This window comes from Rhopalosiphum maidis, chromosome 1 (genome assembly GCF_003676215.2).
Source record: "Rhopalosiphum maidis isolate BTI-1 chromosome 1, ASM367621v3, whole genome shotgun sequence".
NCBI classification, from domain to species: Eukaryota; Metazoa; Arthropoda; class Insecta; order Hemiptera; family Aphididae; genus Rhopalosiphum; species Rhopalosiphum maidis.
In genome coordinates, this window is record NC_040877.1 from 43,775,922 (window position 1) to 43,793,444 (window position 17,523).

Genomic DNA, 17,523 nt, shown 5'->3' on the forward strand with positions numbered 1-17,523 from the left:
GCTCATTACATATCGAGAACATTTTTTGATAAAAATATAATTTCAGCAAGATAAACACGATTTAATACACGCCTACATTTATCTAGATATAGATAAAATCATATGATGATGATAAACAAATAATGAGATCCGTGTATCTTTGCGTTAATTAAAGTAATTAGGAAGTGTTTAGGAAGGATTGCGTTCATATTTCAATAGACTAAATTAACCGTGTAGAGAATACTACTGTAGAAGACAACATATTATATAAACGCATATCACAGGACTAATCGATTGAACACGAAATTCCGACTACTTGAAAAAAAAACGTAATTGCATATTGTTAAAAAAATAAAGCGGTTACTATTATACTATTAAAATATTCCAGAGTGCCATTCCGTATTATCCACATATTACATAGACAACCCTCACCGCTCACCCGCGTCTAACTAACCGTGTGCAGCACAGGTGCTGTACCTCTACCATTGGATAGCCGCCACTGGATATAGTGACACAGACAGGCGGCTGCTGCGGGCTGCCCGCCATCATGCGTTCGCCGGCGTCGGCGACGGCAGTGGACGAGACGCTGTTCAAGACCATCGGCCTGCACCAGCTGCTGTGCCCGGCCAACCGCGGCGGTTACAGTGCCTGTTTTAGGCGCGCGCTGCTCATCGTGCTCGGCCTGTCGTTCGCGCTTCACGCGTTCCAGGTGCCCTGGCTGTACTACGCGCTCAACGACCTGCAGCGGTTCGCGTACATGGCCGCCGTCATCATATACGGCATGATGTGCGCGTTCAAGGGCTACGTGCTGGTGACCAACGCCGACCGGTTGTGGTCCGTGCTGGGCGCGGCCGGTTACGCGTACACCGAGTGCGGGCGCCGCGACCCCAGCTGGCTGCGCCGGTGCGGGGTCACGCTGTCCGCGATGCTCCGTTCGTTCGTCGCGCTCAGCTACGCCACGCTGATCGTGTGGATCGCGCTGCCGTTTTTCGTCGACGAGTTCACGGCCATCATCAACTTGGACGGCACCGTCACCCGGTACCGCACCACCATCCACAACATGCAGTTCCCCGTCCCGTTGGCCCTGTACAACTCGCGTCCCGTCTGGATGCTCATCTACTTCACCGAGGTGGCCGTGTGCATCGTCAACGTGTTCATATGGTCCATGTTCGACTGCTACCTGGTAACCATGTGTTTCGTGCTCAACGCCCAGTTCCACACCATGTCGGCCGGTTACGTGACGCTTGGCCGTCGTCGCGCCCGACCATCGCCACCGGAAACGCCCGACACGAGTACATACTATTATCAACGCTTGTTTAATGCTTATTATTGTTATTACTATTTTATTATATTGTGATCTTAAGTGGTACGACCGACCGCTTATTGACTCAGTGGCGCATCCAAAGCTCCACCAAACGGGTAGCGGGGAGGGAGTGGAGCTTTGAATAGCAGCCCTCTTTAAAACTACAAATTATTAATTAGACAAATGGATATTTCCACCTACGACGAATATTTACCATAGAAAATTACTTTCATTTACTTTTCCCAATACGTTTTTTTAGTGTTGACGTATCACTATTTGGAACCCATACCTCAATTTTCAGAATGCGAGTCAATTGAACGAATTCATAAACGCTTCCTGAAAGCGAAATTCAGCTGATCTTGTCTGCCTCACTCACTCGTCGTATTTATATAATATGATATGTGCGATCCTAATAGCTACTTATCCAACTACCTAATTATAACTCACTGTATTTATTACATCATACCTGATTTGAAGTCCTTTTTAGTCGTCAGAGATTTTCTTCTCGTTTTTCAATCAGTGAGAAAAATTGTTTTCTTTGTGGTAGAGGTATTAGACGTGCTCCCACTCTATATGACATATTGATTAATTTCTTAAGTGGTATATCAAGTATTCTTGTTCATTTTTTATTCAATTTAATTAAAAATCACAGCACTTCCAAAAGGGACGGAATTAATATTATAATATTGCGTAAAATATAAATAACCTATAGGGAACCTAATTATAATCAGTATTGATATTGGGTATCAGTGTCAATAACCATTAGATAATAATTTGAATACTATCATTTCTGTGACTTCAAATTAAAATTAAAACTGTTGTGCAGGTGTTCGAATGAAATTAAATGATGTGGAATCGAATCATTACGATGATTTGATTGGTCATATACAGGACAATCAAAAATTAATCAAGTAAGCATTCGATTAAAAGCAAGTGCGTCAAATTCCAATTTAGTTTTAAAATTAGGCTGCCAAATTTTTAAACAGGCCAAATTTGTCCCCCACCAGATCAAGTAACACAATGAAATGTATAACTGTTATAAAAGATCGGGCGACGTTCCTTTATACATTCCAACCTGTTTGAAAAGTCTCACAAACACTCTACATTCTTAAAAATACATAAAATTAGTTTTTTATATAAAACTCTAAACCAGTGACTGCAGGCTATGTGAAAAAAATTAAATTGACATTTTTATGCGTTTCGACAACACACTTAATCGTGAATGTGTAGTTTCGAAATTCAACACCTACTTATTCCCCAGACAATGTATATAAAATGTAGTTTTTTCACCGAAAAAAAGAGTTCTTTTGTAGTTTAGTAGTAAATTTTATGAAAATTGCAATAGTTATTATTGTTTTAAAAGGTAGCGTGAAGTTCAGTTCAACCTTCTAGCCTATTTGAAACTATCTCATGATTATTTTTCATGCTTAAAAAGAATTAAAATTAGTTTTTTTTAGAAAAAGGTCAACAAGTGGCCGTTGCTAATATTAGAAAAATACAATTGACTTTTTTACCGTTTTTATGTGCATATATTATTTTGGAAATCACCTAATCATAGACGTGACGTTTCGAAGTTGAAAACTTACTCCTTTCGCCCAGATAATGTATATCTTGAAGTAATACATTAACTTTTTTTACATTATTCTGCAATTATATATAAATACAATTTATACAGATAATTTTAGTACCTTAATTTATAATGACATATAATTAAAATTAAATATTCAATTATACAAATAAAGCAATATGCAATAAATAATAAAAAAATTAATTAATGTAAGATGTTTGCATTTAGGAAGTTATTTGAAAATCAATTAATTATTTTGAATTTGAAATGAAGAGTTACAAATAATTATAAATTGTAATGAAATAATATTAATATTGTCAAAAGACCTTTAACATTTTCAATACAATTTTAACATTTTAACTGAATAAAACGTAATACTTATAACAAAGGCGTAGCGTGCATGTAAGTACTGCTTAAATTTAAAAAAAATAATAAAAAGTGCGTAATTTTATTATTATTATAATTCACATTAAATCGTTGACAATTTTTTTTTTAACTTTCAATAAAAAATAATAAATAAGATAAAAATATTGACGAACATGGTAATGCTGTGTTATCAACTATCACATCGGATTGTGGAAAATCTATTTTCTTTCTATTAATACTCGGTATTTGTACGTCATGCAATCCCTTAACGTGTTTTTAAAATAAATACATGAGGTTGATTTATTTTTATAAGCATTCCAAGGTTCAAATGTTGACGAAGTTGTATAGTAGGTATAGTTCAAAAAAGAATTATTATTATTTTCTTTACAAAATTAAATTGTTACACTATTTAGAATAATTTTAAATCATTTAATATTTATTTCATAGATCTATGATACTTACACTGGTATTAATCTATATATTAAAAAAAAAAAATATGTAGTAATAATATTTCATGTAAAATTATAATAGTAATTATACAATATTAATAATTTTTTTGACAATAATTAGTTGAAACTTTCATATTCATAATAGAAACATAAATTGCCAATATTGTTAATATATATACATCAGAGATATTCTCTTGCATTACTTAATTTAATCTACATATTTATATTTTTAGAGTGTATGACGTATTTTTTGATGTCGTACGACCTGTTGTCCTAGTCCAGATTGGTAACGGTTCATATTCAGTAATATCGTTGATATTCCTTATCTCCCTAGTAAGTATTTTCTTACAAAGAATAACGGATATCCTAATCCTATACTTGACTATTAATTACTATGTACATACAATCTATTTATTTTAAAGTTCTCTTTTAAAATACAGGTTATACAGTTATTGTGATTATCCTTCAATATGACTAATAATAAAAAAAAGTTAAGAGTGTAATTGGTTTTGTTTCGTTACAAGATAGGTTAAATCAAATTATTATTACACTTAGCTTTAAATTAATATTTTAATTAGAACTAGTTCAATTATTATGATTAATAAATTTCATAAATAATCGTATATAATAATATATACTATTAATATGTGAAAACGCTTTACTTATACGATATACTTTATTGATTTAGTTATTATGAGTTATCAACTAAAGATTAGGTTTAACTATTTTCTGTTTTTTTATTATTCAGATGTATCTTATGGGTATTCCAGTTTTATCAGCACCATTTTTAAAATTTATTTGCGGAGTAATATCGCTTACTATTGAGCTCTTTATTTTTTGTTACGGATTCAACCACATTGAAACTGCGGTAAGACAGTTTAATTTAATTCTACCGATAATAATGATGTTTGTATTAAACTTAGTAATAAAATTGTGTGATTTACATAGAAATCTGTAATAAATTTCGGATTATACAGTAGCAACTGGACTGAAATGGATTTGAAATTTAAAAAATCTTTACTATTGGCCATGAAGATGAATTCCTCCCATAAACGAGTGATGAAAATTTCACCTAATTCCGCTGTCGGTCTAGAAATGTTTGCTAGAGTTAGTATTTTAATATTATTAATTTATAAATATTATTTATTTCATTTAAAGAAAAAAGTATGCACAATACACATATAAAAGTACCTATATGTATATATATATTATATTTTAATGCTAAATTTTTGTGCTTTTTGAGATTTTAATATTTTAAATATATTATTATGATACTTTTCAGGTGATGAATATGTCATACTCTATAGTTTCAGTACTACTAAACTCAAGATCTTAAAAACTTAGTGTAGAACACAAATTATCAAAGAATAGGTTTATTATTAGTTTATTTATATAATTAAATTATATGTTTTAATATTTTTTTTATAGTTCATGCTTGAAGAAAATTTACGCAGTTATTAATAATCTGAATATGTTGTCGAAGAGTCTTGAAATTATTATCAATTATTTATTTAAGCAATTTTTAAACGTTATTTATGCTCATATGTTTACCCATTTTTGACTATTTAGAGGCATTCAACATTTTATTTTTACAATTATTTGTATTGTTGAAATAAACAATTATTAGTTATATATTATTATCGTAAACAATCCTACTGCGTCGAATAAGATAATAAAATATAATAATTAAATTACGCACACATGATATAATATTGCATTTCAATTGAATGTGATAAAAAATCGTATTTTAAAAAATAAAGATTGCGTGTTGAGAAAACTATTAAATATTAAAATTGTCCCAGGGATCAAAAATAAAATTCGTATTCTCGGGTATATAATATTAATAACTATATCGCATACTACAATATGCTGGGATCCATAATAAAACGGTTTCGGATTAAATAAATAAATATTTACACACATCATAATATACAAGGTGATTCACTAAGCATACTCACCCATATTTTAGATTCTGAGAGGAGCGATGAATGTATTTACTTTAAAATTATAATTTTACTATAAAACATAAAAAAAAAAATGATTTTGCATGAATGCGTTTTGTCTGTGTTATGTGCGGCAGTACCATATTGGGTCTGAGAGAGAAAATCATGAATGTGTTAAACTGTTAATATCCTCTTAGTACTAATTACAACAATTTTCAAATCAGCAAAGACCCCCATATATTTTAAACACAGTAATATGGACTAATTTAAATAATTCAAAAACTACTCTTTGATTTTAATACGTCATTTTTAGAAAAATTGACCGCTAAATAATTTACAGTAGAAAATGGAGTTCCTCAATTGAAAAATAGAAGTTTGTATGTCCACATAATACTCTTTAATTATTACAAAAATCTCAACAATTTGAGAATATAATGTTTAGGTAAATACGAGTATATTTAAAAATTCCAAAAACCAGATTAAGAGATGGAACTGAACATGATTAGTAATTCACCCTGTATAATAACTCAAAAACCATTTTATACGTATAAAGCATTAGAGTCTATAATCTATATTTATTTTTAAAATGTGTACTACCTGCGTGTGTTATATTATGTATTTATGTACACCCTGCAGTACAATGCAATAATTCCATAGGTGACACAAGGTAACATTAGGACAAAGAGGGTCATGTTTGCAGTCAATAGTTATTTGTTATTTGACGTATTGTGCAAACAACACACTTTATTTTCATTCTCCAAAAGTTCTTTCAACAGACTGAAAGACACGTCGCTAAAGATTTTAAGCCCGATCAAGAAAGCAAGTATACATACGCATAAAATGTAAGTTTTGTTTTTCACTTTGGCAGTCTAAATAAACAATTTGAAATTTCTTTTGAAAAAGATAAGTCAAAACAATAACTGTTAAGCAATCTGTTAATACATCGTACGGCAACTTGGGTATAAGTGGTTTGTGTAGCATCACCTCATCATATCTCCGTTTTATTCGGGATCAATTGCGCCAGGATCACAAGTAAAAAAAACCGGGATTCAAATAGGTCATATACATTAATTGCACTAAACAATATTGGGAATTGGTATATCGTTTTATCATTTAACTTTTCTCAACACTGAACTGTTTGTTATTGATGCAATATTTTAGTACCTAAGATTAAATTTATAACTTTTATTAAAATATTTGGTATTGAACAAATTTTAAAATATTTTTATTTTGTTTGTATTTTAAATAATTAAAATTAAGTACTGAAAAAAATTTATTTATTTTTTACCTCAAATATCTATTAATATAATATATTGTGAATGTTGAATATTTCCAGTATGTATTTATGTTATACAAAAAAAAAATATGAAATTCAAATTGGGCATAAAGGAAAAAGTAACGATTTATGTTGAATTGATTTATTTTTTTTTGTTATAATGATCAAAAAATAGGTATCAACCGTAAAAATGTTATCCCCATTATCATTACGTATATTATGTTAATTATACGAATAATACATTTTCGTAAAACACTTATTCAAACTAATATCATTAAATCGCAAGCATATACAGATCGATGTCACATGCAGTGCAATAAGCATTAGATATATTATAAAATATTTCCTATTCAAGAAATTCTTGTTAGTCCCGTCACGTAACACCAATTATTGCTGTTGGTGATTTCTTCGCCGTTTGGGATGGATTGCGTTGACCCCCCTCCCCCCACCCATCCGTATTTACGCGTTGACGATATACGCATGTCCACAGGAACCGTTCGAAAACAGCACCGTCGACAGCAGCATCAGACGACGACGTGGCGGCCATAAATCTGGAGATCGCGGGCGACGAAGATGATAAGTACGACCGCGAAGACGGCGGCACGGCCGTAGACGTGGAACTGTTCAAGACGATCGGCATATACCAACTGCTGTACCCGGCCGAGTGCGGCCTGAACGCCAGCCGGTGCCGGACGGCCGTGCTGGCGGTCATGGGCTTGACGCTCGGGCTGCAGTCGATGCAGGTGTGCAGGCTGTACCTGGCCCGTCACGACATCCAGATGTTCGCCAACATGGGCATGTTGCTCGTGTACGGATTCATGTGCCTGCTCAAGGGCTACACGACGACGGTGAACGCGGACCGCATGGGCGTCACGCTGGACGCGGCCCGGTACGCGTTCACCGGTTGCGGTGGCAGCGACCCGTCCGTGATGCGCCGGTGCCGGGCCACGCTGTCCGCCATCCTCCGCACGTTCGTCGCGCTCAGCTTCGGCACGCTGTTCGTGTGGGTGCTCATACCGTGGTTCATGGCGTCCGAGTACGACGACATGCCCACCGTCTGGGCAGTGGTGTACGTCGTCGAGTCCGTCATATTCACCGTCAACGTGTTCTTGTGGACGTCGTTCGACTGTTACCTGGTCACCATGTGCTTCGTGTTCAACGCGCTGTTCCGCACCATTAGCGCCGGTTATGAGAAGCTCGGCCACAGGCATCGCTTGCTGTACCCGCACGGCCACCAACCGCTCCATCACAGTCGGTATTCCGGTGAGTATTTTTTGACCAATGTCTGTACTGATATCGTCGGTCAAAAGGCTATTTGCTCTAAGCGTCATTTTTTAATACTTTTCAGGAAAGCTATACTAATATGTTGTATTTTTTGATTTTTTAAATAGTTTAACTTTTGTAGTTCTATAGACAGCACATTATAGTATGTACAATAAAAAATAAATAAAATATTATAATATAGTTTAATATTATTTTTTGATTTTTTAGTAAATATCTATGCTCTTTTATTTTATGAATACAATTTAAATGTTATTATTATCATACATTTAATATAATAAATTATAATCATTATAATACAAGATAATTGTTATAAAAAATATAAACTACCTTCAAGTCTTTCAGCTACCATTAGCTACTAGATTAATTACAAAAAAAAAAGATGAAATAAACAAAAATTGCTTACCACATTTCATGTTATTTAGGTACTATAGTAATTGTTTATATAATAATATTATGTTACAAGGGATAAATATTTGGCGTCTATGTCAATTATATTAAAAAATATATGACGTTTAACGCGATAATTATTACACGTAGGCACGTCACGTACTATTCACTTCGTTAATAAAAATGATACCTACACCAAATTTTAGCGCATATTTTTTATACCTGTAGTTTACAGAACAATAAAATAAAATAATGGTATTACTAAATGAAAACTACGTATGAGTTTGGTAGAGCGTAGTCTACAAAACTATAATATTATATATATATGTGTGTGTGCAATGAGTATGTTAAGTGAAGAGTCATAGTCACCATTCACATAATATTTGTAAAATATTTGTCTTTGAACCTTGGAGATGACGAACCACCTCTTAGCCATCCTATTTCCCGACTGAAAATTACAATTTATATGTAAATCCTAATAATTGTATTTTTCACTTTATCCGTATAGCAGACGTTAAAAGTGACTTATTGAATTTTCCGAACGATTACAATGATTTGATTAGCCACATTAAGGACAATCAAAAAATAATCGAGTGAGTATACAACTTAAAAATGAATTTATAGGTAAATTTACGGACTATAATATATTAATATAGTTGTTTTTTATACTGTTGTTTTTTAACCTCGGTGTATAATGTTAATTGTTATATACTATTATTTAGTATACATAAACAGGTAAAATTAACGTTACGCACATTGTTTGGAAAAAAACATTAGTTCAACAAAGCTTTCAAACCATTGATATCATTCAAATTTAATAGTTTAAAAACATGTGCTCAACTAAAGTATACTTAAGCGTAAAATAATTACTATATATGTTAATAGAAAGTACGAAATATTTTTCAAAATCGTTCGACCTGTGGTTCTTCTTCAAATCGCTAATGGCTCATACTCGATAATCACATTGATTTTTCTCACCTCAATAGTAAGTGTTGACTATTATTTATAAACGATAGTAATAATGATAATATAAAATATGCTATTTCTAAAACTTATTGCGATTTTTTTTTGTCGATAGGCGTATCTCAATGGTGATTCGATCGTGTCCCCAACAATTTTTAAATTGGTCTGTGCACTGGCTTCACTCACTATTGAACTGTACATTTATTGTTATGGATTCAACCACATAGAAGATGGGGTAAAATAAAAAAACTCAATTTCGTGAATTAAACATGAAGCTAATTATTTTTATTTCGTTTGTTTGTGATAAATATTGTATAGAGATCAACGGTGAATTTTGGATTGTATAGCTGCAATTGGACAGACAAGGATTTACAATTTAAAAAGACTTTATTGTTGGCCATGGCCATAAATTCTGCTCATAAACTTAAGATGAAGGTGTCACCAAATTCTATAGTAAATCTAGAAATGTTCACCAGGGTATAAATAAATTGTTTATTTTATTTCATATTTTATATGCACACGCCTACGACAATATTAGAACGCATTTCGTTTGTTCAATTTATAACAATAATACAAGTGCATACATACACGATACGCCTAATTAACTACAATAATTAATATTAATAATAGAAATGCCATAATGCTTTAATTCGTACATATTTATTTTGAATTAAACCATAAAATATATGCATAAACTCACTACACCATCCAAACGTATGGACAGTATATATTTGAGTATACGATATTTTCTAGTGACTGTTTATAATAATTACCTTTTTACGTCTTAAAGTATTCACATCGGTGTAAATAAACAAAACAACTATCAATCAATATAACATCTGTTTTTTAGTTATCAATCACTCATTTTGAACGCTAAGCTATTATTTTAAATCCACAAAGATTTAGGACAAATGCATGCATTTATGTCAAATAGCTGTGGTCAAATTGTATTGGTGAAAAGAAAAGAAAGTAAATACTATAAGTTATACTTGATTACATTTATATTATGATAACTGACTCATTATTATTTTGAGTTATCTATTTTATTTAGATTAAAAATAACTATTAACATGCACATTATTTATATGCTTTTGGTTTTAAATTTCTATGCCATATTAAATTATAAATAATATAATAATTGTATTTATAATAACTTATTGTGCTAAAACATTTCAGGTGATGAATATGTCGTACACAATAGTGTCCACATTACTTAGTTAAAGTAATTAAGCATCTGGTGAATGAATCTATAGTATATAAAAATAGCAAACGGTTGTTTCAATCAATAGGAGCAATTTGAAGATGTTTTAAAGACTTAACTACTTATTTATGTTTTGTTTTTTCAGTTTACGGATTATAATTTATAAATTGTATTACTTTAGATTACGTTTTGCAAATATAATAGTATGATGTAATTAAGCAATATTATTCATTTAAATATATGAATCGTGATTCGTGATTCATTATATTTAAACATTTTAAACACATATTATTATGTGAATATTTCTATAGTACTCGTGTATATTTGATTTTGTTATTTTGTTATAATTAAAAAATTAATTACGGTAGGTATTTGAATTTTCGAACAAAAATTTAGATTACCTAGTTCTTTTTAGACATGATGGTGTCACTATTAAATTTTTTTATTTTTTACTGTATTTAAGGAAAAAATCTTAAAAAATTAATTCAAGATTTCTTATAATACCTTATTCTTTATAGCGATTAAAAATATTAAAAATTCATATAGTTAACATTTATATTTAAAAATTGAATAATCAAATGTATCTAACGATTGAGCTTCGTACAAACTTTGTTATTTGATTGTAATTAAAAAAATATTAATTGTGTGAACTTGAATCAGTCCACTATTACTAAACGTAAATTTAAGTTTTAAATTATAGCTTTTTTTAGGGTTTATATATTTTTTAAATATTGATTTTAAATTTAATATTTAATTTCATTAAAATGAAAATTTTAAACATTATGTAGGTATAAAAACAATTTAGTATATGCATTTAATATTTTTTTTATTTGTAAATTACTGTAAGAACAATCTATGAGAAGTATTATATTGCATTTGTACATTGCAGTCATTAGCTATTAAGTTAATTATTCCATTGTAATTCAAAAAAAATACTTTTAGACACTTTAATCATTAATTTATACGTATATTATTATATTCATTACATAATACGATTTTCAAAATATTTTAATATTTTCTATTTACTCCATGAGTGTAAACAAGTTAGAAATTATTTTATAAAATAATAAATATAAATCCACTATTTTTTGACAAAAATAAATTGAAACTATTTTATTACTAATGGTAAAACAAAATATATATTATATAATATACTTATAAATGAAAAAACCACAATCTCCGTTTTTCATATTCAATGATTTATAATTGGTTTTAAATTTAACAGTTCCATTACTACAGTGACCTACTCGATGAACAAGGTACAGTAAAAATCTAGTATACAGAAGAGTAATTTCCTTGATTTTTAAAAATTTAGATTCTTATAGGTATATTTACACTGAAGATGTTTTACTAAGTTAAAATATTAATGTGTTACAAATGACATTGAGATTTATTGCAAAGGTCTTAGCGGATTAGATAAGATCCGAAATCGTTTTTATTTAATCGCTCAGGATTATTTTAATTATAAGGTAGTAATTGGTTATTACTGAATAGATTGTCACTTAGAAAATGGTACGAATTGGAATTGATATCGCCGAGCGTTGAAATCTCCAAACAAAGAAATTAAGTAATGTATCCATGATAATACTGCCTTATTTTGATTGAATGTGATGTGATCTTTTTAGTATATAAAATATTATTAGCTGAATTAAGAATAATTAATTACGTTATTTCTGTGAAACTATTAGTAACTCATATTAAGTACACTATTTTAAGTGCGTTCAGTTAATATTATATTCGAAGCAGTTTTCTAATATTATTCATTCGTTGAACTTATATAGAACTCGTATGCATATAATCTTTAAAAAATGAATGTGAGCCATAAGTTTGTAAAGATAATTAATTTTTTCGTTATCTTACATAATGTATATACTGCATAAAAATAAAGATCTTCAAAAAAATGTATAAATGTACAGTTTGTAGACAAATATGTCACCGCAAATGCCACAAGAAATTCATAGAAACAGAACAAAAGCGTAAATATGAAGAATTAGAAGTGACAGGAAACAACTACATTACATGGTATAGACAAAATACATTTTTCAATTTAATACTTTATCTTCCATGATCTTATATTTTGTGACTCGATAAAAATTCTTTTATAAAACCTATTTTGCTGCATCTTCTTTTAAATATCTCTTGCAATTAGCTTTGAAAATTTTTTATAAGTCGTTAATTTTTAATAATTGATTTAAATACTCATAAATAAATAAGAAACAGTAATTCATTGTGTAAATATGATTTTCAATTTATTCATATTTTAATAACAAATCAAAGTATATATAATTGATATAAATAAAAAAAATCAATTATCTTTAAACAAAAAAGCTTGACTAAAAAGCTTACAACGTTATACTTGCCGTAAGAACTATCAATGATGTAATACATTTTGATAAGAAAAAACGGTGTAAATGTATGAAACAAAAAATTATTTTTAAATTATTATTCAGTATTTCAGTAAATGCTACTAATGTCGAATGTAGATGGAAAAAAATATTTTTTTTTTGTTTATTTACTCATATTTATGATCATTTATTTATACACATAATACCATATCGGTTTTGCAGTGCTGTATTAACACTTGATGCCTTCTTCATTCTAGCTACATATATATCTATGTTATATCTTGCAATCTACTGCTTTAGCATTTGTCACTAAAAATGTCAAGCTATAATTAAACATTATAATATTAATACATTATTTTTAAATTTAAAAGTATTTTCATAGCATATTAATTAATTTTGTTTTTATAGATAATAGTTATTTACCTATCTGACTATGTACTTAAATTAAAATAAACTCTTTTTTTTAATAAGTCATATTTTCCTACATGAAAATATGAAATTAAAATTGTAAAATTGTGAAATTAATTAATATCTGTTAATATATTTTATTTCAAAAGGTCTATATTTATTATACCTTTATTTAAATAAACAAGTGACAAATATTTATAAATTTGTTATTGTAATTTGTAGGTTTCCTATAATATTCTAATTGAAGCGCTATGTACACTACACAGCTCGGACGTAAACTCCATCGATCGATAACAGGAATCCAAGTCCACTCTATTATTGATGTTATTAAGGCTCATATGTTAACTCACAAGTTCAGTCTTCAGTGCACTGTCCCGGTGTGTCAGTCCACTTAGAAACCAATTCCAATCATGTATGGTAAGAGTTATTTTTTTTTAAATTTATATTTAATAATTTTTCTTGATTTAAATTAATAGTAAGTATTTTAATAAGCTTTTTTTAAAACATCTTAAGACGATATTAAATGTGGTACCAACTATTCCTATTTCTATGCTCATTATACAACGGAACTCAACTGAATTAGTGATATTTTAATAGATGAGAAATACAAACTAATAATATACGAATAATATATAACCAATCTATTTTACTTTATTATTATTACTTATTACAATAATTATTATATTTTTTTATATTATATAATTACAAAATATTGCGTTGTTTTTTTGATGTGAAACATCTATTGGCGCGGTACGGTATTTTTTTATAGTGAGACCACTGTGGCGTGACAACGCCCCACTAGTGGCTCGTCGGCTCAATTCGCTGAAGCTCAGCAAAAAATTAATAATAATAATAATAATTTAAAAATAATAATAATAATAATAATAATAATAATTTTCAACATTATTACAAAAAGAAAATTGCTCATGTTTTATATCTGCCAGGCGTCCCGCAACGGCTCTTTTTTTTAGTTGTATTTTAAAAATTAATGTTACAAGTGAAACCATTTAATGACCTGAAATTCATTAACATATAAACCTTATATAAATAGCTATATTATGCCTATATAAATTCAATCTATATAGATAGATCCAGGTTGGATTTATTTATTTCAATTTACGTAAATATTGTTTTATTTAAGAAATAATGGAAATAATAATATTTTCTAGGATATAAAAACATCGTAGAAGGCTGCAAGAGTTCTTCTATAACGAACACATACCATATCGTTTTGTGCATGGGAAATTTACGTTTTTGCTATACCTACCACTAGGAGCAAGGAAGTCAGCCGCCACTTTTCGTGATTGGGATTTTCATCTACAATAACTATACGAGTACGATTTCTTGAGATGTATATTTATTATATACATACATACACACATATATATATATATATACATCTTATTTTATAAATATCTGTAATATTATTAATATTAATATGAAAATGAAAATGTCTAAAAAAACATAAAACAAAATATAATGCGATCGTCTATACACAATATTATATCAAAGAATTTATGGTAAAATATTGTATGACGAATATGACATAGTACAATTAAAAAAAAAAAAAATAAGGATGGACATTTGACATTCTGTATAATATAATTGATCTACATCTGAACATAAATATGTATATTAAGAGATTGGAAGCAATGCACAATTAATTTTAATATTGTTACATTTATAATATGCAAGACGAACAAAATAGAAATGTCGACAATTGCATGTGTTTGCTTATGCATTTTCCAATATATTTGGTGTTAAAATGTTTAAAAAGACTATACGAATAATAAAAACATACTTATCCTATAGATGTAATAAATTGCGCGATCCCTAAATATTGGTATTAAATATAGTGACATAATAAATATTAACAATAACACATTGCCTGTAAACTTGGATACATCGAATAAGCATAATATATACACTGTTTTAATCAAAACTTCAGAAAATTGTATATAATTTCCTTTTGTATATCCTATTTATCATAATGGTGTCCATCAATTTACATGCACGTGTATACCTAGATAATAAGATTAAAAGGAACTTTTGTAAACATGCGTTAATAAAAATTTCTTGTAGAATTTTATTTGAAATTATAGCAGTATAAAGATGGAAACTCTATAGACAAGAAGCAATCAAAATCTGGAGGCACGAAACTGCATTATCAGAAACTTTAGGTTTGGTTAGGTACTAGTGTACCACCATTACTTATTCATTTTTCGAGTGATATAATAATATTATTAGTGATTTAAATTCTAATTTTATGATATTATCAAAATATCATTTTAAATAATCTCGGTTTAAGTTATATCATTTTATACCAGTAAGATTACAATCAAATCTAAAGTAACTTCTAAATGTATGGGTTTATCAAATTAAATTTATCTGTATCTAAAAAAATTACATATTGTGTGTATTAGATTATTCAAGTGTTTTTTCTCTATTTAAAAAATGTATCTTTAAGTTTAACTTGTAATATTTTATTTTATTGTATAAATCTTAAATACTAGCTTAAATAGATAAGTATAGTAGCTTAATAGGCATAACTATTCCTACCAATTATGAATAACTGTTATTTCTCTTCATATTTTTTTGATTTATTTTTATTATAACTGTACCTATATATAATGCATATATTTCCGTACCTAAAATTAACTTATAATTATGTTGCATAAAAATTAAATTAAAGTAAAACTGAAAGTGAATCTTTATAAGTATTAATTGATGAATATACAGTAAATAGCATAACGCCGTTAAATAGGTGTTAAATATACCTCCTCATTAAGGAGTAAGTAACTGTAATCTAACACTTATTAAATTTTATTCAATGATAAATCATAACATACGAAAAATGATTCTGAGCGAAAATTATCTGCAGGTGATCTATGATCTATCGGCCCATTAAGTATAAAATGTGTATGACTAAAATAAAAAAAATGAAAATTTAATAAATATTTTAACCTTGCATGCATGTGTAGAAAAATAATTAGAAATTAGGTAGGTAATATAAAACATTCATGATAAAGTGGATAAGATTAATATAATGTATATTTTAATAAGACTACCCATATTATTTTAAGACGTATTAGTTAGATATTAAATTACATTTATATAAACAAAATTACTTAAAAATTAAAATTTAGCATCAATAGGAAAAGGCTTGCAGAATTGTAATTTAAATAACAACATTATTCTTATTATTTAGCACATTCTTATTTATATACCTAGTACTTTTACTTAAATATAATATTTAATATCTATTTTAATAAAAAAAAATACTACAATATAATATAATATATAGTATTCTATTATTCTAATACTTAATATAAATCAAACAATTAATCACATGCCTGTTTATATAATTTTATTTTATTTTATTTTTTTGTAAGAATTTTTATTTTTAAATTATTGGGTTCTTGAGCCCACATAAAACGGTTAATAAGCATTCGCTTAATTATTATAAATTTTAATGTTCGACTATTTGAGTTAGCCTTTGCATGGAATCGTATACATATTGTATAATTATGTATATTGTGTATATTCATAACACAAGCCAGCATTCTTATTCTTCCAAAAATACCTTTAAATACTATGTTTAACCAATTGCCAATTTTCGTACTCGCCAAATTACACGTGAGAAGAAGATAAAAACCAAAAATTATAAATTATAAGTTACTAGTAAATATCAATAATTTTTCAGTTTTCTTTTTTTGTTTTTGTGTTTTCTTAATTTTAAAAATAGCAAACATAATTATCAAGTAACAGAAATTTAATGTTTACTGCTTATTTCAATTTTTTTTTTTTTTTAAGACATATTTTTACATAACATACAATATTGTACAAGAACTGCATCAATCAATACAATACTTATATATATATATACAATATAATATAACATGTACAATATTTGATATCTTCAAACATCAGAAGATTTTCTTTAAACCTCAAGTCGCCATTCGAACGTGATTACTGATAAGACGTTAATACTTAAGTTAAAGAGCTCATTTTATCTAATTTAGTATTTGCGAACGTCATCATTTTTTTTATAT

General features: G+C 28.5%; 2 protein-coding genes across 2 annotated transcripts; both read left to right on the forward strand.

Annotated features, from left to right (window-relative positions):
• Positions 1–526: 526 nt before the first annotated feature.
• Positions 527–5,027, forward strand: LOC113549847 (odorant receptor 22c-like). Its single transcript, XM_026951321.1, has 6 exons — positions 527–1,271; positions 2,109–2,193; positions 3,898–3,997; positions 4,413–4,532; positions 4,613–4,771; positions 4,947–5,027. Exons 1-6 carry the CDS (start codon positions 527–529, stop codon positions 4,998–5,000), a joined length of 1,263 nt encoding a protein of 420 aa, XP_026807122.1. The 3' UTR covers positions 5,001–5,027.
• Positions 5,028–6,041: 1,014 nt separating this feature from the next.
• On the forward strand, positions 6,042–10,738 carry LOC113561082. Its single transcript, XM_026967291.1, has 7 exons — positions 6,042–6,049; positions 7,374–8,146; positions 9,063–9,147; positions 9,440–9,539; positions 9,633–9,752; positions 9,836–9,994; positions 10,694–10,738. Exons 1-7 carry the CDS (start codon positions 6,042–6,044, stop codon positions 10,736–10,738), a joined length of 1,290 nt encoding a protein of 429 aa, XP_026823092.1.
• The last annotated feature ends 6,785 nt before the right edge of the window (positions 10,739–17,523 follow it).